Source organism: Rhinichthys klamathensis, unplaced genomic scaffold (genome assembly GCF_029890125.1).
Source record: "Rhinichthys klamathensis goyatoka isolate OS25496 unplaced genomic scaffold, OSU_Roscu_1.1 h1tg000509l_1, whole genome shotgun sequence".
Lineage (NCBI taxonomy): Eukaryota > Metazoa > Chordata > Actinopteri > Cypriniformes > Leuciscidae > Rhinichthys > Rhinichthys klamathensis.
This window is the reverse complement of record NW_026606990.1, coordinates 204,910-229,247: the sequence shown is the minus strand read 5'-3', so window position 1 is coordinate 229,247 and position 24,338 is coordinate 204,910. Positions and strand designations below refer to the sequence as shown.

The following is a 24,338-nucleotide window of genomic DNA, read 5'->3' as shown; positions in this document are numbered from 1 at the left end:
ATTAAATCTTTAAAAAAAGTCAACAATATCGGACAAAATAACAGTTGATTTCTTAGAGCATTTGCGCTTTCAGCACCACGGACAGCGTTAGTGCAAAAGACGATCAACCTATGCGCAACAGGAAACTAAATCGAACTGAATTATTTGTTTTCCTAACTTTTCAACAAAAAAAATGTCTTACCTTCTCTTTATTAGGAAGTGTTTGTGTTCTGGTAAAAGTGTCTCCTCCATTAATACTGATCAGTTCTGCATCTGCAGGCGGAAATTGCGCGGGGAAAACCACTACGTCACTCTTCAGTGTGTCCGAGCTAAAACACACGTCATACTGCTGAGTAGCTTTGGAGTAAGACCAGCTCCCGTCAGGGTGTGTGGTGATCATCGGGGCGCTGTACCTGCCCAAACTGCCGTCTGTCCTGTGGCATTTTACCGCTATCAAACTGATGAGGCTCAGTAAAAAGATGACGGACACACACACAATGGCGATCAGCAAATACAGATTTAAATCCGAGAAACTCTCCTCCTTTATCGGCGCATGTCTGAATGGAGTCTTGACGTCACCAGCGCTTTCAACAACCACAACATCAATAGACACAGTCGCTGACAGTGAGGGCTCTCCGTTATCACAAACCAAAATGACCAACGGGTGAGTTTTCAGGTCATTGTCACTCATTCTCCTCTTAGTCCTGATCTCCCCGCTGCTGGTTCCGATTCGGAACAGATTGTTTCCTTTGGGTTCAGAGATGTGGTAAGACAGCAGCGCATTGTAACCAGAATCTGCATCTACAGCCCTGATCTTGGCCACAAAGTAGCCCGCGTCAGCAGAATAGGGAATGTTCTCTGTGTTAACGGAACCGAGCTCGGAATAGGGCGCGAGAATCCCGGGACTGTTGTCATTCTCATCCAGGATAAAAACATTTACAGTCACGTTACTGCTGAGAGGAGGAACACCAGAGTCTGTGGCCTGAACCTTAAACTGAAATGTTTTGATCTCTTCATAGTTAAACGTCTGTAAACTGTGTATATCTCCACTGTCAGAGTTTATGTTGATCATGGATGTTACCGGGCCGCTTTTAGAGCTTTCTAGTAAAGAATATGTTATCCGGGCATTATCACTTACATCAGGATCTAAAGCAGATACTGTATGAATAACAGCTCCAATCTGACTGTTCTCTTTCACATAAACATTAATGACGGGCTCTGGAAAGCGCGGCGCGTTGTCATTCACATCAGAAACGTGTACAGCAATGACACTGGTGCTGGAGAGAGGCGGAGTCCCTTCATCAGTAGCTGTGATGGTCACGTTATACTCGGACGCGCGCTCTCTGTCTAGGGGACCGTTTACCACTAAAGTATAATAATTCTTGTATGAGTTCTGAACTTTAAAAGGAACAGAACCCTGAATCTTTAAGGTTACCTGTCCGTTTTTACCAGCATCATTATCAGTTACAGTTATCATTCCAACCATTGTGTCAATCGGAGCATCTTCTTTTACAGTATTAACCAATGATGTTACAGAGATTTTTGGAACATTATCGTTAATATCTACAATTTCCAGTAGCACTTTACAAAGAGACGCTCTTGGTTTATGCCCTTTATCTTTCGCCTGCACGCGGAGCTCCACAGCATTTTTTCTTTCATAATCCACATCACCTTTCACCGTAATCTCGCCAGTTTCCGGGTTTATTGAAAATGAATCGACGTTTTTATCATTATTGTGGTTAACTAAGGCATAAACAATCTGACCATTTACGCCCTCATCTGGGTCGCTGGCCTGAACTGTAATAATGGAAGTACCCGGCGGCGCGTTTTCATTTACGCGAGCTTTATACAACATTTTACTGAAAACAGGAATGTTATCGTTTACATCTTCAACATTTACAATAATCTGCATTGTTCCTGATCTTGGAGGTTTTCCTCCGTCTACAGCGGTCAGTGTGAGCTGGATCACCGCTTGTTTCTCTCGATCTAAAGCTTTCTGCAGCACTAACTCAGCAGACACACTCTGCTCTCCTCCGCTCTGTACATCCAGAGAAAAGTGTTCATTTGGACTCAGCTTGTAGGTCTTTACTGAATTACTGCCCACATCTGCGTCAAACGCGCTTGTTAGAGCGAATTGCTCCCCTGGAAAAGCTGATTCAGAAATATTTAGGGTTGTCTTTGAGGTATGAAATATTGGTGGGTTATCATTGATATCTATAACGTTTATCTCAAATCTGTATATATTCAAAGGGGAGTTCACGATTGCTTCCAGAGGTAATGAACACCTCACATTCTGTTCGCATAGCTCCTCTCGGTCTATTCTCTCCTTAACGTGAAGAACACCAGTCTTTAAATTCAAATCGAAATACCTTCCGTTGTTCTCTGACACAATTTGAAACCCACGTCTTTCAATGTCCTGTAGATTCAAGTTAAAATCCTTTGCTAAATTTCCAACTGTCGTGCCTGGGTTTGCCTCCTCCGATATGGAATACACAATCTGCCCATCTGTAAAAATCCCAAAGCAAAGAAAGACACCGAAAAATATCCAGGATTTGAAAATGCGTCCTTCTGTTAAAGCCATTTTACAAAATCACTGTTACGCAAGTAAAATCACTGAAATCCTCCCGCATGTCTGTAAAATGTTTCCTGCTAAATCCACGAGTGGACTGTATCCGAGGACAATGGCGGACGAACGACTAACAAAGCCCTTATGCAGGACGAACGAAAAAGGAAAATAAGGAGGAGCCTCGCCATTTCATGAAAGCTCACACAACAGTCAGATACTGACATCGCGCGGACAAATTTGACCATCACATCAACAAATCAGAAGCAATATATTCTCTGTTTTAAGTGATCATAAAATGTCAAATAAATAAACTGTAATTCTATCATTACTTCTATAAATAATCAACCAGAATAAAATAGTTCTATATTAAAATGGTTTAAAACTGTTTCAACTGTATACGGCAAATAAATGAATAATGTAAAATGTCAATTAAAATATTACTTGAACACCACAAATACCCACAAAAATATATTGACTTTCAGAACATATGGGGGAAATGTTTGAAGATGAAACGCGTGTAAACAGAGTAAGTTTGCGATGCAAACCATTCACAGTATTACGTAGCATGTGTGTTTTGGTAAATGTGTCACCTCGTGCCAAAATATATATATATATATATATATATATATATATATATATATATATATATATATATATATATATATATATATTATTTTAACCTGTGTTGTGCAATATAAACGTTATCATTCCAACAATGTGGGAAAAAATTAACATGAGACGTTTCATGTCTGATACGCCGTGACAAATATCCGCTATTTGGACGGGCGGTGTTCAGTACCACGAACAGCTCCTATTCCACTTTAACAATAAACCATGTAGAACAACGCTTGTCCACTATGTAATACATACACAAGTTCCATGTTTTACGTGCACTCTAAAAAAATCTACCCAAATAATTAAGACTGACAAAAGAGTGGATGCCATTTAGATATGTACATCGAAATCGGAGCAAAGACTTAATTCACCAATAAAACAAAATATGTATTAACTTATCTTACCTTCTCTTTATTAGGGAGTGTTTGTGTTCTGGTAAAAGTGTCTCCTCCATTAATACTGATCAGTTCTGCATCTGCAGGCGGAAATTGCGCAGGGAAAACCACTACGTCACTCTTCAGTGTGTCCGAGCTAAAACACACGTCATACTGCTGAGTAGCTTTGGAGTAAGACCAGCTCCCGTCAGGGTGTGTGGTGATCATCGGGGCGCTGTACCTGCCCAAACTGCCGTCTGTCCTGTGGCATTTTACCGCTATCAAACTGATGAGGCTCAGTAAAAAGATGACGGACACACACACAATGGCGATCAGCAAATACAGATTTAAATCCGAGAAACTCTCCTCCTTTATCGGCGCATGTCTGAATGGGGTCTTGACGTCACCAGCGCTTTCAACAACCACAACATCAATAGACACAGTCGCTGACAGTGAGGGCTCTCCGTTATCACAAACCAAAATGACCAACGGGTGAGTTTTCAGGTCATTGTCACTCATTCTCCTCTTAGTCCTGATCTCCCCGCTGCTGGTTCCGATTCGGAACAGATTGTTTCCTTTGGGTTCAGAGATGTGGTAAGACAGCAGCGCATTGTAACCAGAATCTGCATCTACAGCCCTGATCTTGGCCACAAAGTAGCCCGCGTCAGCAGAATAGGGAATGTTCTCTGTGTTAACGGAACCGAGCTCGGAATAGGGCGCGAGAATCCCGGGACTGTTGTCATTCTCATCCAGGATAAAAACATTTACAGTCACGTTACTGCTGAGAGGAGGAACACCAGAGTCTGTGGCCTGAACCTTAAACTGAAATGTTTTGATCTCCTCATAGTTAAACGTCTGCAAACTGTGTATATCTCCACTGTCAGAGTTTATGTTGATCATGGATGTTACCGGGCCACTCTTAGAGCTGTCTAGTAAAGAATATGTTATACGGGCATTATCACCTACATCAGGATCTAAAGCAGATACTGTATGAATAACAGCTCCAATCTGACTGTTCTCTTTCACATAAACATTAATGACGGGCTCTGGAAAGCGCGGCGCGTTGTCATTCACATCAGAAACGTGTACAGCAATGACACTGGTGCTGGAGAGAGGCGGAGTCCCTTCATCAGTAGCTGTGATGGTCACGTTATACACGGACGCGCGCTCTCTGTCTAGGGGACCGTTTACCACTAAAGTATAATAATTCTTGTACGAGTTCTGAACTTTAAAAGGAACGGACCCCTGAAACTTTAAGGTTACCTGTCCGTTTTTACCAGCATCATTATCAGTTACAGTTATCATTCCAACCATTGTGTCAATCGGAGCATCTTCTTTTACAGTATTAACCAACGATGTAACAGAGATTTTTGGAACATTATCGTTAATATCTACAATTTCCAGTAGCACTTTACAAAGAGACGCTCTTGGTTTATGCCCTTTATCTTTCGCCTGCACGCGCAGCTCCACAGCATTTTTTCTTTCATAATCCACATTACCTTTCACCGTAATCTCGCCAGTTTCCGGGTTTATTGAAAATGAATCGACGTTTTTATCATTATTGTGGTTAACTAAGGCATAAACAATCTGACCATTTACGCCCTCATCTGGGTCGCTGGCCTGAACTGTAATAATGGAAGTACCCGGCGGCGCGTTTTCATTTACGCGAGCTTTATACAACATTTTACTGAAAACAGGAATGTTATCGTTTACATCTTCAACATTTACAATAATCTGCATTGTTCCTGATCTTGGAGGTTTTCCTCCGTCTACAGCGGTCAGTGTGAGCTGGATCACAGGCTGTTTCTCTCGATCTAAAGCTTTCTGCAGCACTAACTCAGCAGACACACTCTGCTCTCCTCCGCTCTGTACATCCAGAGAAAAGTGTTCATTTGGACTCAGCTTGTAGGTCTTTACTGAATTACTGCCCACATCTGCGTCAAACGCGGTAGGTAGAGCGAATTGGTCCCCTGGAATAGCTAACTCCGTAATATTTATTGTTGTCTTTGAGTTACGAAATATTGGTGGGTTATCATTAATATCTAGTACATTTATCTCAAATCTATATATATTCAAAGGCGAATTAACAATTGCTTCTAGAGTCAATGAACACCTCACATTCTGTTCGCATAGCTCCTCTCGGTCTATTCTCTCCTTAACGTGAAGAACACCAGTCTTTAAATTCAAATCAAAATACCTTCCATTGTTCTCCGACACAATTTGAAATCCACGTCTTTCAATGTCCTGTAGATTCAAGTTAAAATCCTTAGCTAAATTTCCAACTGTCGTGCCTGGGTTTGCCTCCTCCGATATGGAATACACAATCTGCCCATCTGTAAAAATGCCAAAGCGAAGAAAGACACCGAAAAATATCCAGGATTTGAAAATGCGTCCTTCTGTTAAAGCCATTTTACAAAATCACTGTTACTCAAGTTAAATCACTGAAATCCTCCCGCATGTCTGTAAAATGTTTCCTGCTAAATCCACGAGTGGACTGTATCCAAGGACAATGGCGAACGACTAACAAAGCCCTTATGCAGGACGAACGAAAAAGGAAAATAAGGAGGAGCCTCGCCATGTCATGAAAGAACAGTCAGATACTGACATCGCGCGGACCAATTTGACCATCACATCAACAAATCAGAAGCAATATATTCATTATTCTCCGTTTTAAGTGATCATAAAATGTCAAATAAATAAATTGTAATTCTAGCATTACTTCTATAAATAATCAACCAGAATAAAATAGTTCTATATTAAAATGGTTTAAAACTGTTTCAACTGTATACGGCAAATAAACGAATTATATAAAATGTCAATTAAAATGAAAACCACAAAGACCCACAAAAAATATATTGACTTTCAGAACATATGGGAAAAATGTTTGAAGATGAAACGCGTGTAAACAGAGTAAGTTTGCGATGCAAACCATTCACAGTATTATGCAGCATGTGTGTTTTGGTAAATGTGTCACCTCGTGTCGTGACAAAAGAAAAATACATATATTATTTTAACCTGTATTGTGCAATATAAACGTTATCATTTCAACAATGTGGGGGAAAAAATAACATGAAACGTTTCATGTCTGATACACCGTGACAAATATCTGCTATTTGGACGGGCGGTGTTCAGTACCACGAACAGCTCCTATTCCACTTTAACAATAAACCATGTAGAACAACGCTTGTCCACTATGCACAAAAGTTCCATGTTTTACGTGCACTCTAAAAAAATCTACAAATATTTTATATATAAAAAAATCGATCCAAATAATTAAGACTGACAAAAGAGAAGATGCCAGTTGTACATCGAAATCGGAGCAAAGACTTAATTCACCAATAAAACAAAATATGTATTAACTTATCTTACCTTCTCTTTATTAGGAAGTGTTTGTGTTCTGGTAAAAGTGTCTCCTCCATTAATACTGATCAGTTCTGCATCTGCAGGCGGAAATTGCGCGGGGAAAACCACTACGTCACTCTTCAGTGTGTCCGAGCTAAAACACACGTCATACTGCTGAGTAGCTTTGGAGTAAGACCAGCTCCCGTCAGGGTGTGTGGTGATCATCGGGGCGCTGTACCTGCCCAAACTGCCGTCTGTCCTGTGGCATTTTACCGCTATCAAACTGATGAGGCTCAGTAAAAAGATGACGGACACACACACAATGGCGATCAGCAAATACAGATTTAAATCCGAGAAACTCTCCTCCTTTATCGGCGCATGTCTGAATGGGGTCTTGACGTCACCAGCGCTTTCAACAACCACAACATCAATAGACACAGTCGCTGACAGTGAGGGCTCTCCGTTATCACAAACCAAAATGACCAACGGGTGAGTTTTCAGGTCATTGTCACTCATTCTCCTCTTAGTCCTGATCTCCCCGCTGCTGGTTCCGATTCGGAACAGATTGTTTCCTTTGGGTTCAGAGATGTGGTAAGACAGCAGCGCATTGTAACCAGAATCTGCATCTACAGCCCTGATCTTGGCCACAATGTAGCCCGCGTCAGCAGAATAGGGAATGTTCTCTGTGTTAACGGAACCGAGCTCGGAATAGGGCGCGAGAATCCCGGGACTGTTGTCATTCTCATCCAGGATAAAAACATTTACAGTCACGTTACTGCTGAGAGGAGGAACACCAGAGTCTGTGGCCTGAACCTTAAACTGAAATGTTTTGATCTCCTCATAGTTAAACGTCTGTAAACTGTGTATATCTCCACTGTCAGAGTTTATGTTGATCATGGATGTTACCGGGCCGCTTTTAGAGCTTTCTAGTAAAGAATATGTTATCCGGGCATTATCACCTACATCAGGATCTAAAGCAGATACTGTATGAATAACAGCTCCAATCTGACTGTTCTCTTTCACATAAACATTAATGACGGGCTCTGGAAAGCGCGGCGCGTTGTCATTCACATCAGAAACGTGTACAGCAATGACACTGGTGCTGGAGAGAGGCGGAGTCCCTTCATCAGTAGCTGTGATGGTCACGTTATACACGGACGCGCGCTCTCTGTCTAGAGGGCCGTTTACTACCAGAGAATATTTATTTTTGTAAGTATTTTGTACTTTGAACGGTACCGAATCACGTATCTTAAGAATAACAGCACCGTTTTTAGCTGCATCCCCATCTTTAACAGTTATCAACCCCACCATTGTATCCGCACCAGCGTCCTCTCTCACAGTTTCAGCGAGAGATGTCACTGATATTTCAGGTACATTATCGTTAATATCGATAATTTCAATTAAAACTTTACAGTGAGCCACTCTTGGGTTTGGGCCTTTATCTTTTGCCTGGACACGTATTTCAATCGCAGCATATTCTTCGTAGTCTATATTGCCTTGGACAGATATCAAACCGGAAGTGGAATCTATAGCAAATGGCATTATTTTGTTAGAGTCATGATTGAGAAGAGAATAAACTACTTCGCCGTTCAGACCCTCATCTAAATCACTTGCATGAACAGTTATAACTGATGTACCATGTGGCGCATTCTCACTCACACGAGCTTTATAAAGTGATTTACTAAATACCGGAATGTTATCATTTACATCCTCAACATTTACGGTTATCTCCATTGTCCCTGATCTTGGAGGTTTTCCTCCGTCTAGAGCGGTCAGTGTGAGATGAATTAAAGGCTGTTTCTCTCGATCTAAAGCTTTCTGCAGCACTAACTCAGCAGACACACTCTGCTCTCCTGCGCCCTGTACATCCAGAGAAAAGTGTTCATTTGTACTGAGCTTGTAGCTCTTTATAGAATTACTGCCCACATCTGCGTCAAACGCGTTCTGTAACGGAAACCTATCTCCTGGCAAAGCCAGCTCTGAAATATTCAGATATTTTTTCTCGGAGGCAAATGCAGGTGCATTATCATTTATATCTAAAACGTTTACTTCAAAACGGTACATATTCAACGGAGAATTTACAATGGCCTCCAGTTCCACCACACATTTTAAGCTTCGTCCGCATAGCTCCTCTCTATCTATTCTGTCTTTAATATGAAGTGTTCCCGTCTTTCTATTTAGGTCGAAATACCTCTCATTCTGACCTGAAACGATACGAAATCCCCGAAGCTCCAGATCGTCTAAATTCAGGCTGAAGTCCTTTGCTAGATTCCCGACAGTTGTCCCCGGTTTTGCCTCCTCCGGCACGGAATACATAATCTGGCCATTAGAGTATTTCCAAATGCAAAAAAATACAATGAGAAAGATCGACTTCGTTTGTCGTTGTCGCAGCATTGTATCTATATTCCGTAACCATAGCCGTTTTAAAACAAACAGGTATTTCCAGAGGGGAGCACAAAACTGTGAATCTCTATCAAACACAGACCGAAGACTGGAGAACAAAGCGCCCCGCAAGAAACAAAACACTCCCCAAACAGGGAGGAGCTTTGCAAAATGATGAACATAGAAATGTGTAGAGTCATAGTGACATCTTGTGGAAAAAGATAAAATAAAATATACGCATGCTGTACAGCGGGATCAAAAAATTTGAATGCTGTTACAGAAATATTATTAATAATATACTGAGACTTTTTCTCTCTCTCAAATCAGCTGAAAAGTGAATTATGATTAGGGCACGTTTTATTTATTATCTTTTTTTAATATTTTTTTTTTTGTTTATTTAAAAAAACGTTAAATTATATATATATATATATATATATTTCATATGCCCATTTTTCGTCTATAACTATAACTTAAAGGGGACTAATAATTCAAACTAAAATAAAATAAAAACATTAAATACCACTAAAAGAGGGGACACCACCCTGTCACGCAAAAAAGAAATGATAGACTTCAGGACCTCGGACAGTTACAAGAGTGGCTACAAAACAATCAGAACAGAGCGCAACCTTACACCTTAAAACACAATGAGCAAAAATCAATACAATCAATTCAATTAGCTGTTCAAGGAAATGCACATAAATGTAATTTTAAAAGAACATGAGGCCACGAAGAGGAGTAATGCTCTGAACAGTACAAAACCCAATCTTTCATAGGCATGAATGTTTTGCAACTTAGTGTCATTACATGCTAATGTCTTACCTTCTCTTTATTAGGAAGTGTTTGTGTTCTGGTAAAAGTGTCTCCTCCATTAATACTGATCAGTTCTGCATCTGCAGGCGGAAATTGCGCTGGGAAAACCACTACGTCACTCTTCAGTGTGTCCGAGCTAAAACACACGTCATACTGCTGAGTAGCTTTGGAGTAAGACCAGCTCCCGTCAGGGTGTGTGGTGATCATCGGGGCGCTGTACCTGCCCAAACTGCCGTCTGTCCTGTGGCATTTTACCGCTATCAAACTGATGAGGCTCAGTAAAAAGATGACGGACACACACACAATGGCGATCAGCAAATACAGATTTAAATCCGAGAAACTCTCCTCCTTTATCGGCGCATGTCTGAATGGGGTCTTGACGTCACCAGCGCTTTCAACAACCACAACATCAATAGACACAGTCGCTGACAGTGAGGGCTCTCCGTTATCACAAACCAAAATGACCAACGGGTGAGTTTTCAGGTCATTGTCACTCATTCTCCTCTTAGTCCTGATCTCCCCGCTGCTGGTTCCGATTCGGAACAGATTGTTTCCTTTGGGTTCAGAGATGTGGTAAGACAGCAGCGCATTGTAACCAGAATCTGCATCTACAGCCCTGATCTTGGCCACAAAGTAGCCCGCGTCAGCAGAATAGGGAATGTTCTCTGTGTTAACGGAACCGAGCTCGGAATAGGGCGCGAGAATCCCGGGACTGTTGTCATTCTCATCCAGGATAAAAACATTTACAGTCACGTTACTGCTGAGAGGAGGAACACCAGAGTCTGTGGCCTGAACCTTAAACTGAAATGTTTTGATCTCCTCATAGTTAAACGTCTGTAAACTGTGTATATCTCCACTGTCAGAGTTTATGTTGATCATGGATGTTACCGGGCCGCTTTTAGAGCTTTCTAGTAAAGAATATGTTATCCGGGCATTATCACCTACATCAGGATCTAAAGCAGATACTGTATGAATAACAGCTCCAATCTGACTGTTCTCTTTCACATAAACATTAATGACGGGCTCTGGAAAGCGCGGCGCGTTGTCATTCACATCAGAAACGTGTACAGCAATGACACTGGTGCTGGAGAGAGGCGGAGTCCCTTCATCAGTAGCTGTGATGGTCACGTTATACACGGACGCGCGCTCTCTGTCGAGAGGACCATCCACCACTAGAGAATATTTATTCTTATAGGTATTCTGTATGCGAAAAGGTGGAGAATCGCGTATCTTTAGAACAACTGCACCGTTTTTTCCACCGTCTCCGTCTTTAACGGTAACCAGTCCCACCATTGTACCAGCAGTAGCGTCTTCTCTCACAGTTTCAGCGAGAGATGTGACGGAAATTTCAGGTACATTATCATTAACATCAATAATTTCAATTAAAACTTTACAATGACTAGCCCTTGGTTTGGGGCCTTTGTCTTTTGCTTGGACGCGAATTTCTACTGCATTGCTTGCTTCGTAATCAATGTTCCCCACAACAGAGATGAGGCCACTGACAGAATCAATGGTAAAAGCGTTAGCAGTATTGTCATCATCACTGCGTATCACTGAATAAATAATTTCTCCGTTCAAGCCCTCGTCAGCGTCACTAGCGTGGACCGTGACAACAGAGGTGCCTGGAGGCGCATTTTCCACAATTCGTGTTTTGTAAAGAGATTGGCTAAATACAGGAATGTTATCATTCACATCCTCCACATTAATAATAATTTGTGATGTTCCTGATCTCGGAGGTTTTCCTCCGTCTACAGCGGTCAGTGTGAGCTGGATCACAGACTGTTTCTCTCGATCTAAAGCTTTCTGCAGCACTAACTCAGCAGACACACTCTGCTCTCCTCCGCTCTGTACATCCAGAGAGAAATGCTCATTCGGGCTGAGCTTGTAGCTTTTCACCGAATTACTGCCCACATCCGCGTCAAACGCACTTGGTAAAGTAAATCTCTCGCCAGGGAAGGCTGATTCCACAATATTTAGTTCTGTCTTTGGTGACTTAAAAGTAGGAGTGTTATCGTTTATGTCTAAAACATTCACCTCGAGTCGATACATGTTTAAGGGGGAGTTAACAATGGCTTCTAATTCCAAAGAGCATTTGCTGCTCCTTCCGCACAACTGTTCCCGGTCTATTCTCTCCTTGACGAGGAGAACGCCACCTTTCAAATTAACATTGAAATACCTCTTATTTGGGCCTGAAACGATCTGAAACCCACGAAGCTCTAATTCCGGAAGATTTAGGTTCACATCCTTTGCTATATTCCCCACTGTGGTTCCCGGATCAGCCTCCTCTGATATTGAATACACAATCTGTCCATCGGTAATATTCCAAATGGAAAACGCTGCAATAAAATACATCCACGATTTAAATCCTTGATTTGACATTTTCATAATTCCTTTAAAATATCCGTTTCATCCATGAGGTAATAATCACTACAACGCCGTAATTCCTCACTGCTCCTGCAAAAACAGAGACACAGTAATGTGGCCTTTCACGAACAAAAGCCTCACGTGATAAACCGAACCCTCCCTTAACCGAGGAGGCGCTTTACAGCCGATGTAAGAGAAAATCTCGGTCTCTGACGACACCGCGCGGACAAATTGAGGCGAAGTAATAATTCAGTGAAAAGACAGCCAGTGTCTAAAAGTGCTGTAGATGCATTCCAGAAATAATATTCCAGTCATATTATTTAACATTAATATTAATTGATGATTAAAATCTACCAAAACTTAACTGTATACGGTTTCATGGTTGTATGATTTGTCAGTGCACATTGCACAAACAAAAAAAAGAACAAAAAAAAGGGAAAATTAAGTTTCGTTACTTTGAAAAGCTATACTATATGTGCCATTTTTTTTCTCCTGATAAGACATAATATCTCCCATCTTGGCGTTCGGACGCGAGGTGTTCAGTACCACGAACAGCTCCAAAACATTTTAAGAATAAACCAGATCAAATAATGCAATGTCCATTGTGCAAAAACTTAAGTCTGCACTCTATACGAAAAACGATATTTGCAAAACAATAAATAATCAAGACAACAGAGAGGATGCCAGTTAGATGTTCAGCTCAAAATCGGAGCAAAGCCTCATATTGCCAAAAATTAAAAAAGAAGGAAATGAGAAAAAAAACTAAGTATTATCTTATCTTACCTTTTCTTTATTAGGAAGTGTTTGTGTTCTGGTAAACGTGTCTCCTCCATTAATACTGATCAGTTCTGCATCTGCAGGGGGAAATTGCGCGGGGAAAACCACTACGTCACTCTTCAGTGTGTCCGAGCTAAAACACACGTCATACTGCTGAGTAGCTTTGGAGTAAGACCAGCTCCCGTCAGGGTGTGTGGTGATCATCGGGGCGCTGTACCTGCCCAAACTGCCGTCTGTCCTGTGGCATTTTACCGCTATCAAACTGATGAGGCTCAGTAAAAAGATGACGGACACACACACAATGGCGATCAGCAAATACAGATTTAAATCCGAGAAACTCTCCTCCTTTATCGGCGCATGTCTGAATGGGGTCTTGACGTCACCAGAGCTTTCAACAACCACAACATCAATAGACACAGTCGCTGACAGTGAGGGCTCTCCGTTATCACAAACCAAAATGACCAACGGGTGAGTTTTCAGGTCATTGTCACTCATTCTCCTCTTAGTCCTGATCTCCCCGCTGCTGGTTCCGATTCGGAACAGATTGTTTCCTTTGGGTTCAGAGACGTGGTAAGACAGCAGCGCATTGTAACCAGAATCTGCATCTACAGCCCTGATCTTGGCCACAAAGTAGCCCGCGTCAGCAGAATAGGGAATGTTCTCTGTGTTAACGGAACCGAGCTCGGAATAGGGCGCGAGAATCCCGGGACTGTTGTCATTCTCATCCAGGATAAAAACATTTACAGTCACGTTACTGCTGAGAGGAGGAACACCAGAGTCTGTGGCCTGAACCTTAAACTGAAATGTTTTGATCTCCTCATAGTTAAACGACTGTAAACTGTGTATATCTCCACTGTCAGAGTTTATGTTGATCATGGATGTTACTGGGCCGCTTTTAGAGCTTTCTAGTAAAGAATATGTTATCCGGGCATTATCACCTACATCAGGATCTAAAGCAGATACTGTATGAATAACAGCTCCAATCTGACTGTTCTCTTTCACAGAAACATTAATGACGGGCTCTGGAAAGCGCGGCGCGTTGTCATTCACATCAGAAACGTGTACAGCAATGACACTGGTGCTGGAGAGAGGCGGAGTCCCTTCATCAGTAGCTGTGATGGTCACGTTATACACGGACGCGCGCTCTCTGTCTAGAGGACCATCTACCACTAGAGAATATTTATTTTTATAGGTGTTCTGTAATGCAAACGGAAGGGAATCAATTATTTTCAATTTTACAGATCCATTTTCACCAGAATCATTATCTTTTACTGTAATCAGACCGACCATTGTCCCTTTTGGTAAACCTTCCTTAACAACATTAACAAGAGACGTTACAGATATTTCAGGAATATTGTCGTTAACGTCCATTATTTCGACCAATACTTTACAATGAGCTGCTCTTGGAAGCGAACCTCTATCTTTCGCTTGCACACGTATTTCAATAGCATTGTTTGACTCGTGGTCTAATTTACCTTTAACTGTAATTTCACCAGTCACTTGATTAATTGCGAAAGATTCGATGTGTTTATCATTAACATGTTTTATGAAAGAGTATACTACCTCTCCGTTTATTCCTTCGTCCGCATCACTCGCATGTACTGTGATAACGGAACTTCCAATGGGAGCATTTTCTAGAATTCGAGCTTTGTAAAGCGACTTTGTAAACACAGGAATATTGTCGTTCGCATCTATGATATTAACAATTACATGTATTGTCCCTGATTTTGGAGGTTTTCCTCCGTCTACAGCGGTCAGTGTGAGCTGGATCACTGCTTGTTTCTCTCGATCTAAAGCTTTCTGCAGCACTAACTCAGCAGACACACTCTGCTCTCCTGCGCTCTGTACATCCAGAGAAAAGTGTTCATTCGGACTCAGCTTGTAGGTCTTTACTGAATTACTGCCCACATCCGCATCATCAGCACTTGGTAAAGAATATTTTTCCCCTATAAATGCCGCCTCAGATACATTTAATTGTAACGACGAGGAGTGAAATGTGGGAGAATTGTCGTTTATATCCAAAACATTTACTTCAAATCGGTACATGTTCAATGGCGAATTAACAATGGCCTCCAATTCTAAGGCGCATTTTAAGCTGCGTCCACATAGCTCTTCTCTGTCTATTTTCTCTTTAATTTGCAGTATTCCTGTTTTCATATTTACATCGAAATACCTCTTGTTGGGTCCAGAAGCGATCTGAAATCCACGGTGTTCCAGTTCTTGCAAATTAAGGTTTAAATCTTTGACTATATTGCCAACGGTAGTCCCAGGACTGGCCTCCTCCGACACAGAAAACACAATTTGCCCAGAAAACATCCTCGGAAGGAAATAAAATACAGTCAGATATATCCACGATATGTTTCGTTCCTTTAGTGAATTCGCCATGATCCGTCAACACCACATCCAGAGGACAAACTAAACACATTCGCACATTGTTATAGTAAAATAAACCATGTACTGTGCTGCAAATCAGAAATCCTCTATTGTGGCTTCTCACGAACAAAGCACTGTTCGAGCTCAAACGCCCTGCCCCAAAACAGGGAGGAGTATCTACGAGAATGATAAAAATAATAATAATTTCAACGCAGGTCGCTGATGACACCTTGTGGATGTACATAGCTAGTGTGGAACTGAGAAAAAAAAATAGGCTACATATGTTTTAAGTGCAATGGACAAAGTCTGTCTGGACCTGTGCTGTTGAACGTGAGCGAAAATGTCTCTTTGTGAGATATTTTTGCTGAGCTTGAGTTGAACAAAACTAAAGGAAACACAATGTAAAAAAAAAAAAATACTACTAATAAAATTAATAAAAACTTCAACCTCCAAATGCAAAGATTATAAACTGGATAAAAATAAATCCAATAAATCAGTGTAAAATACTTATATATATATATATATATTAGCACCATGGACAGCACAAACTACAGGAAAAAAAACTCCAGGCAAATAGCAAACACACACTAAAAGATTTAGCTTGAATGTAAATGAGAATCAACCTGCCAGCAAGCCACCTAGTAAAAGTCAACAATTTAATAACGATTTTGAATGTCTTACCTTCTCTTTATTAGGGAGTGTTTGTGTTCTGGTAAAAGTGTCTCCTCCATTAATACTGATCAGTTCTGCATCTGCAGGCGGAAATTGCGCGGGGAAAACCACTACGTCACTCTTCAGTGTGTCCGAGCTAAAACACACGTCATACTGCTGAGTAGCTTTGGAGTAAGACCAGCTCCCGTCAGGGTGTGTGGTGATCATCGGGGCGCTGTACCTGCCCAAACTGCCGTCTGTCCTGTGGCATTTTACCGCTATCAAACTGATGAGGCTCAGTAAAAAGATGACGGACACACACACAATGGCGATCAGCAAATACAGATTTAAATCCGAGAAACTCTCCTCCTTTATCGGCGCATGTCTGAATGGGGTCTTGACGTCACCAGCGCTTTCAACAACCACAACATCAATAGACACAGTCGCTGACAGTGAGGGCTCTCCGTTATCACAAACCAAAATGACCAACGGGTGAGTTTTCAGGTCATTGTCACTCATTCTCCTCTTAGTCCTGATCTCCCCGCTGCTGGTTCCGATTCGGAACAGATTGTTTCCTTTGGGTTCAGAGATGTGGTAAGACAGCAGCGCATTGTAACCAGAATCTGCATCTACAGCCCTGATCTTGGCCACAAAGTAGCCCGCGTCAGCAGAATAGGGAATGTTCTCTGTGTTAACGGAACCGAGCTCGGAATAGGGCGCGAGAATCCCGGGACTGTTGTCATTCTCATCCAGGATAAAAACATTTACAGTCACGTTACTGCTGAGAGGAGGAACACCAGAGTCTGTGGCCTGAACCTTAAACTGAAATGTTTTGATCTCCTCATAGTTAAACGTCTGTAAACTGTGTATATCTCCACTGTCAGAGTTTATGTTGATCATGGATGTTACCGGGCCGCTTTTAGAGCTTTCTAGTAAAGAATATGTTATTCGGGCATTATCACCTACATCAGGATCTAAAGCAGATACTGTATGAATAACAGCTCCAATCTGACTGTTCTCTTTCACATAAACATTAATGACGGGCTCTGGAAAGCGCGGCGCGTTGTCATTCACATCAGAAACGTGTACAGCAATGACACTGGTGCTGGAGAGAGGCGGAGTCCCTTCATCAGTAGCTGTGATGGTCACGTTATACACGGACGCGAGCTCTCTATCTAGAGGACCATCTACCACTAGAGAATATTTATTTTTATAGGTGTTCTGTAATGCAAACGGAAGGGAATCAATTATTTTCAATTTTACAGATCCATTTTCACCAGAATCATTATCTTTTACTGTAATCAGACCGACCATTGTCCCTTTTGGTAAACCTTCCTTGACAACATTAACAAGAGACGTAACAGATATTTCAGGAATGTTGTCGTTAACGTCCATTATTTCGACCAATACTTTACAATGAGCTGCTCTTGGAGTCGAGCCTTTGTCTTTGGCTTGAACACGTATTTCAATAGCATTGTTTGACTCATGGTCTAATTTACTCTGAACTGTTATTTCACCAGTCACTTGATTAATTGCAAAAGATTCGGTATGTTCATCATTAATATGTTTTATAAACGAATATACAACCTCTCCGTTTATCCCTTCGTCCGCATCACTCGCATGTACTGTGACAACGGAAGTTCCAATGGGAGCATTTTCTGGAATTCGAGCTTTGTAAAGTGACTTTGTGAATAAAGGAATATTATCGTTTACGTCTATTATTTTAGCAATTAAATTTATTGTTCCTGATCTTGGAGGTTTTCCTCCGTCTACAGCGGTCAGTGTGAGCTGGATCACAGACTGTTTCTCTCGATCTAAAGCTTTCTGCAGCACTAACTCAGCAGACACACTCTGCTCTCCTCCGCTCTGTACATCCAGAGAAAAGTGTTCATTCGGACTCAGCTTGTAGGTCTTTACTGAATTACTGCCCACATCCGCGTCAAAGGCGTTTGGTAAAGAATATTTTTCCCCTATAAATGCCGCCTCAGATACATTTAACTGTAACGACGAGGAGTGAAATGTGGGAGAATTGTCGTTTATATCCAAAACATTTACTTCAAATCGGTACATGTTCAATGGCGAATTAACAATGGCCTCCAATTCTAAAGCGCATTTTAAGCTGCGTCCACATAGCTCTTCTCTGTCTATTTTCTCTTTAATTTGCAGTATTCCTGTTTTCATATTTACATCGAAATACCTCTTGTTGGGTCCAGAAGCGATCTGAAATCCACGATGTTCCAGTTCTTGCAAATTAAGGTTTAAATCTTTGACTATATTGCCAACGGTAGTCCCAGGACTGGCCTCCTCCGACACAGAAAACACAATTTGCCCAGAAAACATCCTCGGAAGGAAATAAAATACAGTCAGATATATCCACAATATATTTCGTTCTTTTAGTGAATTCGCCATGATCCGTCAACACCACATCCAGAGGACAAACTAAACACATTCGCACATTGTTATAGTAAAATAAACCATGTACTGCGCTGCGCTGCAAATCAGAAATCCTCTATTGTGGCTTCTCACGAACAAAGCACTGCTCGAGCTCAAACGCCCTGCCCCAAAACAGGGAGGAGTCTCTACGAGAATGATAAAAATAATAATAATTTCAACGCAGGTCGCTGATGACACCTTGTGGATGTACACAGCTAGTGTGGAACTGAGAAAAATATATATACATTGGAAGGCTAAATATGTTTTAAGTGCAATGGACAAAGTCTGTCTGAACCTGTACTGTTGAACACGAGCGAAAATATCTCTTTGTGAGACATTTTTGCTGAGCATGAGTTGAACAAAACTAGGAAACACATTGTTAAATTTTTTTTTTTAATAAAATTAATAAAAACTTCAACCTCCAAATGCAAAGATTATAAAATGGTAACTGGATAAAAATAAATACAATAAATCAGTGTAAAATACTTTATAATTATAAAAAAATAATCAGCACCAAGGACAGCCAACCCGATCACACTAAATGCGTCTCTATAGCATGCAGTGTGATTATCGTGTAATTTATACGCGAAAATGAGTTTTTACCCACTGAGCAAGCGACGTCTGTGGACATACAAAACAGGTTGATATCACGTCCGTCCGTCCAGGCCATAATCTGAACGTCCATTGACATCCAGAATTAGTTGATTAATGACAATGAGAAATTATGTCCAATCTGGCTATAATCTAAACGTCCACTGACAGCCAGAACTAGTTGAGAAAAGACGTTCATACTGGCTATAATCTGAACGTCCGGTGACATCCAGAATTAGTCGATGAATGACTTAAAAAAATATGTCCAATCTGGCCATAATCTAAACGTCCACTGACAGCCAGAACTAGTTGAGAAAAGACGTTCATACTGACTATAATCTGGACGTCCGTTGACATCCAGAAATAGTCCATAAATGACGTGAATAAAGATATCCAATCTGGCCATTATCTTAATGTCCACTGACAGCCAGAACTAGTTGAGAAAAGACGTTCATACTGACTATAATCTGGACGTCCGTTGACATCCAGAAATGGTCCATAAATGACGTGAATAAAGATGTCCAATCTGGCCATTATCTAAACGTCCACTGACAGCCAGAACTAGTTGAGAAAAGACATTCATACTGACTATAATCTGGACGTCCGTTGACATCCAGAAATGGTCCATAAATGACGTGAATAAAGATGTCCAATCTGGCCATTATCTAAACGTCCACTGACAGCCAGAACTAGTTGAGAAAAGACGTTCATACTGACTATAATCTGGACGTCCGTTGACATCCAGAAATAGTCCAGAAATGACGTGAATAAAGATGTCCAATCTGGCCATTATCTAAACGTCCACTGACAGCCAGAACTAGTTGAGAAAAGACATTCATACTGACTATAATCTGGACGTCCGTTGACATCCAGAAATGGTCCATAAATGACGTGAATAAAGATGTCCAATCTGGCCATTATCTAAACGTCCACTGACAGCCAGAACTAGTTGAGAAAAGACATTCATACAGACTATAATCTGGACGTCCGTTGACATCCAGAAATGGTCCATAAATGACGTGAATAAAGATGTCCAATCTGGCCATTATCTAAACGTCCACTGACAGCCAGAACTAGGTGAGAAAAGACGTTCATACTGACTATAATCTGGACGTCCGTTGACATCCAGAAATGGTCCATAAATGACGTGAATAAAGATGTCCAATCTGGCCACAATCTAAACGTCCACTGACAGCCAGAACTAGTTGAGAAAAGACGTTCATACTGACTATAATCTGGACGTCCGTTGACATCCAGAAATAGTCCATAAATGACGTGAATAAAGATGTCCAATCTGGCCATTATCTAAACGTCCACTGACAGCCAGAACTAGTTGAGAAAAGACATTCATACTGACTATAATCTGGACGTCCGTTGACATCCAGAAATGGTCCATAAATGACGTGAATAAAGATGTCCAATCTGGCCATTATCTAAACGTCCACTGACAGCCAGAACTAGTTGAGAAAAGACGTTCATACTGACTATAATCTGGACGTCCGTTGACATCCAGAAACAGTCAATAAATTACGTAAATAAAAGATGTCCAATCTGGCCATTATCTAAACGTCCACTGACAGCCAGAACTAGTTCAGAACAGATGTTCATACTGCACTGTAAAAAAAATATCCTAATTTTACAGTAAATAACTTCCTATTTTCATCATTGTGGTGGCGTTCATGTGTGTTCAATTCGTAAATACGATCTTTATGACATGTCTTGAATGCATCAATAGCTCTATTTTAGGGACAATCCTTACAAACAATCATTGCTAAAATACATTACAGACTGTCACAGTGAGAAGATCTTTGTCCTTTATCAATGCTAAAGACCTAACCACTGCAGTCAACACCTTGGAGTATCCATGCTGTTAAATAAAAGTCTGTAGACAAGGGTTAAGGTTAGGGTTAACCCCTTAATTTCTAACCCCCGGTTTCACAGACAGGGTTTAGATATAAAGCCAGGATTAGGCCTTAGTTAAATTTGGGCATTCAATTATAGCTTTTAAAAATGTACCTTAGAAGAAAAAAACATTACTGGTGTGCATCTTGAGACAAAACAATGGCACTGACATAAGATATGTCAGTATAGCCTACAAGTTGCTTTCAGGTAATACAGCTCAAACGTGCATTTTAGTCTGGACTACAGGCTTAAAGGAGAACTCCGGCGCAAAATGAACCTCGGGTGTAATAACACATTGGTACAGACTAAATCGTTCCCTGAGATTTGTTTTCATGATAATCGAATGTAAAGAGTTTTATCTCTAAAAACAGTTTAGCTTATAACGCTAGTATATTGGGCATCGAGTAAGCAAAAAGAGATCGCTAGTTAATACCATTAACAAGGCTCAAATTAGCCCCACACTAACACGGCAGCATAATGAGTGTCCTTACATGCAAACCGAAGCATTGAGAACTTTGTAAGTGTATAGACAGTTTAATAAGAAGATACTTTACACAGACAGTACAGTTAGCGCATACAGACAGCAGCCATCTTGGAAAACAGTCTCGCATAAGAGAAGCACTTAACGCAACAGAGAAAATAAAAAAATAAATATAATTTATCTTATCTTCAATATCTACACGTACTGTTCGCTCACTCTCGTGGTTCGATTGGTCGAGACTGTTTTCCAAGATGGCTCCTGTCTGTATGCGCTAACTGTACTGTCTGTGTAAAGTATCTTCTTATTAAACTGTCTATACACTTACAAAGTTCTCAATGCTTCGGTTTGCATGTAAGGACACTCATTATGCACTGTTCTGATAAATTGCTGTTTATCAGAACAGTGATAAATAAATGTTATTATATATGGTATACAAGTTACTGTTTAATCTTTCATTTTTTATCTTTCATTTTTTATCTTTCATTTTTAATCATGCACTGCAATGAAAACACATTTAAACAATTGATTAAATATAACAGCCAGCCTACAAATACAACTAAATAGCACGTGTATATTTTTTTCCTATTCTTTCTTTTAAAACATTTCATATTGTCCTGTTATTGCAATGTTTTCACACTATTGGCTGTCTCTCCGAGTTGTTTTGAGCATGATTGGTTATTCTGACTGTCATCCAGGAATCTGGCCAATGACAACTATGCGCGCCTTTACCAGTCAAGTTTGAATACGTCAGTTGAAGTGAGTGGGTGTCTGTGCTCCTGCTCGGGACCTACTTCGGTTTTGTGGCTTTTACATTGTTTAAAACATGGATTATTTTACATCGGACTGCTAAATGTTTATTTTGAGCGAGTTGCGGGATGTAAATGAAGAACAAACAAGGAATATGGACAACGAACAATGGACATATTGCAATCTACGGAAGGTAACGTAAATAACTTTTTATTTTATACAAATTCTAATACATCAAAATATAGTGTATTAAATTGAGAATCTAAACGCGATTAGAGAAATATTGATATTAGTACGGTATTCCAATGTATTAGGCTAATTATGTGCTGAGCTAGCATGTGTATTGTCAGCTAACTTAGTTTATGATAAAAAAATAAAATAAAACTCAGCATTGGAGCTTTACAATGAGTGAACTGAGAACATTGTCTCTTTAGACAGAAGAACTCGAACCACACTCCTTTACTCGAGTCTAGAAGAATCTGCAAACTAGGCTTTTAAATTGTTGATCGCGGGATTTAACGTTAAAGTTAGGCCTAACGTTATTGTCTTGGAGCTGGTGAGTCAATTTTGCAAGCTTTTGTAAATGTCTCTGTTAGTAGCCTAAGTAAAAACAAATAGCTAATATTGCTGTGTGTGTTTCCTTCATGATCCAGGCATTTTGGGAGTAACGTTAAATATTATCCAGCCACACGATCTTCAGATGGTGAGTATTGTCATAAAATACACGTGAAATAGAGGCAGAACATGGACACTCTGCTCAAAGGCACACTGGTTCAAACCCTCCAGACAATGTTTTATCTTCTATCTTCTTGAGTTTATACAGGCCTAGCTGACCCAAAAATAAATGTCTAACTTACTTTTGTGAAACACAAGAATGTTGGGAATAAAACAACTGTATGAGAAAAACAAAAACAAATAAGGCATTTCTCAAGATATCTTAATTATGGTTCTACATAAGAAACTCATACAGTTTCAACATGAGGGTGAGTAGGCTAAATAATGAGAGAACTTTTCTTTTTTTTTTGGATGAGCTGTTCTTTTAAGGACATTTGCTAAATTAACCATGGTTTTTATTATAGTAAAGGTGTAGAAACCATGTTTTTTTTTATGGTGGATTGATTACAATAATTTATTACCATTTGGTTAGTGTCACAAAACATTGTTAATTTTAGTAAGGGTTCTCCAGATTTATATAACACATAACCTGTATAATTTATTTAAGGAACACATTCAAAATGGTCCTATGTCACCCAGATCAATAATTTATTAACGCACTTTTTAACTTTTTTTTTTTTTTAGATCAAGCATTGGAACAATGTTTACGGAGCAGAACAGGCACCAACAGAGAAACAAGTCCATCACTAGTAAGTATCCATTGCAGTATCTAAAACCGTAGTCAATTTTAAAGGCACAGTGCACTCCAAAATAAAAAAAAATCTATTTTTTCCCGTGCCATTCCAGATGTATATTTTCCACAAAGATTTTTTGAAAAATTATCCATTATTGTAAGCCAATATAATGCAAGTGCATGCACCAGAAACTTCATACAGTACAGCCTGCTGTGTTGTTCACACAAGATGTTTTCTGCATTTATCATGTGAGCTTTACAATGCTCTTGGACTTTTTCGACCTTCCGCATTTTGGTGTCTATTCACTTGCAGTATTTAACACAAACACAAGAGATGGATAATTTTTCTAAAAGTCTAGTTTATTTTTTCTAAAATGTGTTCATCTGAAGAAAGAAAATCACATACCCTTTCGGACGGCATAAGGTAGAGAAAATAAAGGGGGTATCAGTTTACTCTCCTTTAGCTACTATTTATAAACCTTACATGTGATTTAATAAATTTACAATTAAAGAGGTGTTCCAAGCAAACAGCTATGTGTGTTTATATTAGGGGTGTACGATTCAGAAAATGTCACGATTCCGATTTTTAGGCTCAAGATTCGA

General features: G+C 40.3%; 6 protein-coding genes across 9 annotated transcripts in view; all 6 read right to left on the bottom strand.

Annotated features, from left to right (window-relative positions):
* Nucleotides 1–24,338, bottom strand: part of LOC130072825 (protocadherin alpha-C2-like) — a 121,801-nt gene that overhangs the window by 49,725 nt on the left and 47,738 nt on the right. The gene's annotated exons all lie outside the window — the stretch shown is intronic.
* LOC130072850 (protocadherin alpha-3-like) lies at nucleotides 161–2,829 on the bottom strand. Its single transcript, XM_056238153.1, has one exon. The coding sequence runs from the start codon at nucleotides 2,558–2,560 to the stop codon at nucleotides 161–163; it is 2,400 nt and encodes a 799-aa protein (XP_056094128.1). The 5' UTR covers nucleotides 2,561–2,829.
* LOC130072837 (protocadherin alpha-3-like) lies at nucleotides 3,556–6,105 on the bottom strand. Its single transcript, XM_056238140.1, has one exon. It carries the CDS (start codon nucleotides 5,941–5,943, stop codon nucleotides 3,556–3,558), a length of 2,388 nt encoding a protein of 795 aa, XP_056094115.1. The 5' UTR covers nucleotides 5,944–6,105.
* LOC130072839 (protocadherin alpha-3-like) lies at nucleotides 6,895–9,389 on the bottom strand. Its single transcript, XM_056238142.1, has one exon. The coding sequence runs from the start codon at nucleotides 9,268–9,270 to the stop codon at nucleotides 6,895–6,897; it is 2,376 nt and encodes a 791-aa protein (XP_056094117.1). The 5' UTR covers nucleotides 9,271–9,389.
* LOC130072836 (protocadherin alpha-3-like) lies at nucleotides 10,044–12,564 on the bottom strand. Its single transcript, XM_056238139.1, has one exon. The coding sequence runs from the start codon at nucleotides 12,451–12,453 to the stop codon at nucleotides 10,066–10,068; it is 2,388 nt and encodes a 795-aa protein (XP_056094114.1). The 5' UTR covers nucleotides 12,454–12,564; the 3' UTR covers nucleotides 10,044–10,065.
* LOC130072838 (protocadherin alpha-3) lies at nucleotides 13,207–15,655 on the bottom strand. The gene has a single exon (XM_056238141.1). The coding sequence runs from the start codon at nucleotides 15,592–15,594 to the stop codon at nucleotides 13,207–13,209; it is 2,388 nt and encodes a 795-aa protein (XP_056094116.1). The 5' UTR covers nucleotides 15,595–15,655.

Coding starts and splice junctions, on each gene's coding strand:
- LOC130072850 (XM_056238153.1), bottom strand. CDS start 2,560: ATGGCTTTAACAGAAGGACGCATTTTCAAATCCTGGATATTTTTCGGT.
- LOC130072837 (XM_056238140.1), bottom strand. CDS start 5,943: ATGGCTTTAACAGAAGGACGCATTTTCAAATCCTGGATATTTTTCGGT.
- LOC130072839 (XM_056238142.1), bottom strand. CDS start 9,270: ATGCTGCGACAACGACAAACGAAGTCGATCTTTCTCATTGTATTTTTT.
- LOC130072836 (XM_056238139.1), bottom strand. CDS start 12,453: ATGAAAATGTCAAATCAAGGATTTAAATCGTGGATGTATTTTATTGCA.
- LOC130072838 (XM_056238141.1), bottom strand. CDS start 15,594: ATGGCGAATTCACTAAAGGAACGAAACATATCGTGGATATATCTGACT.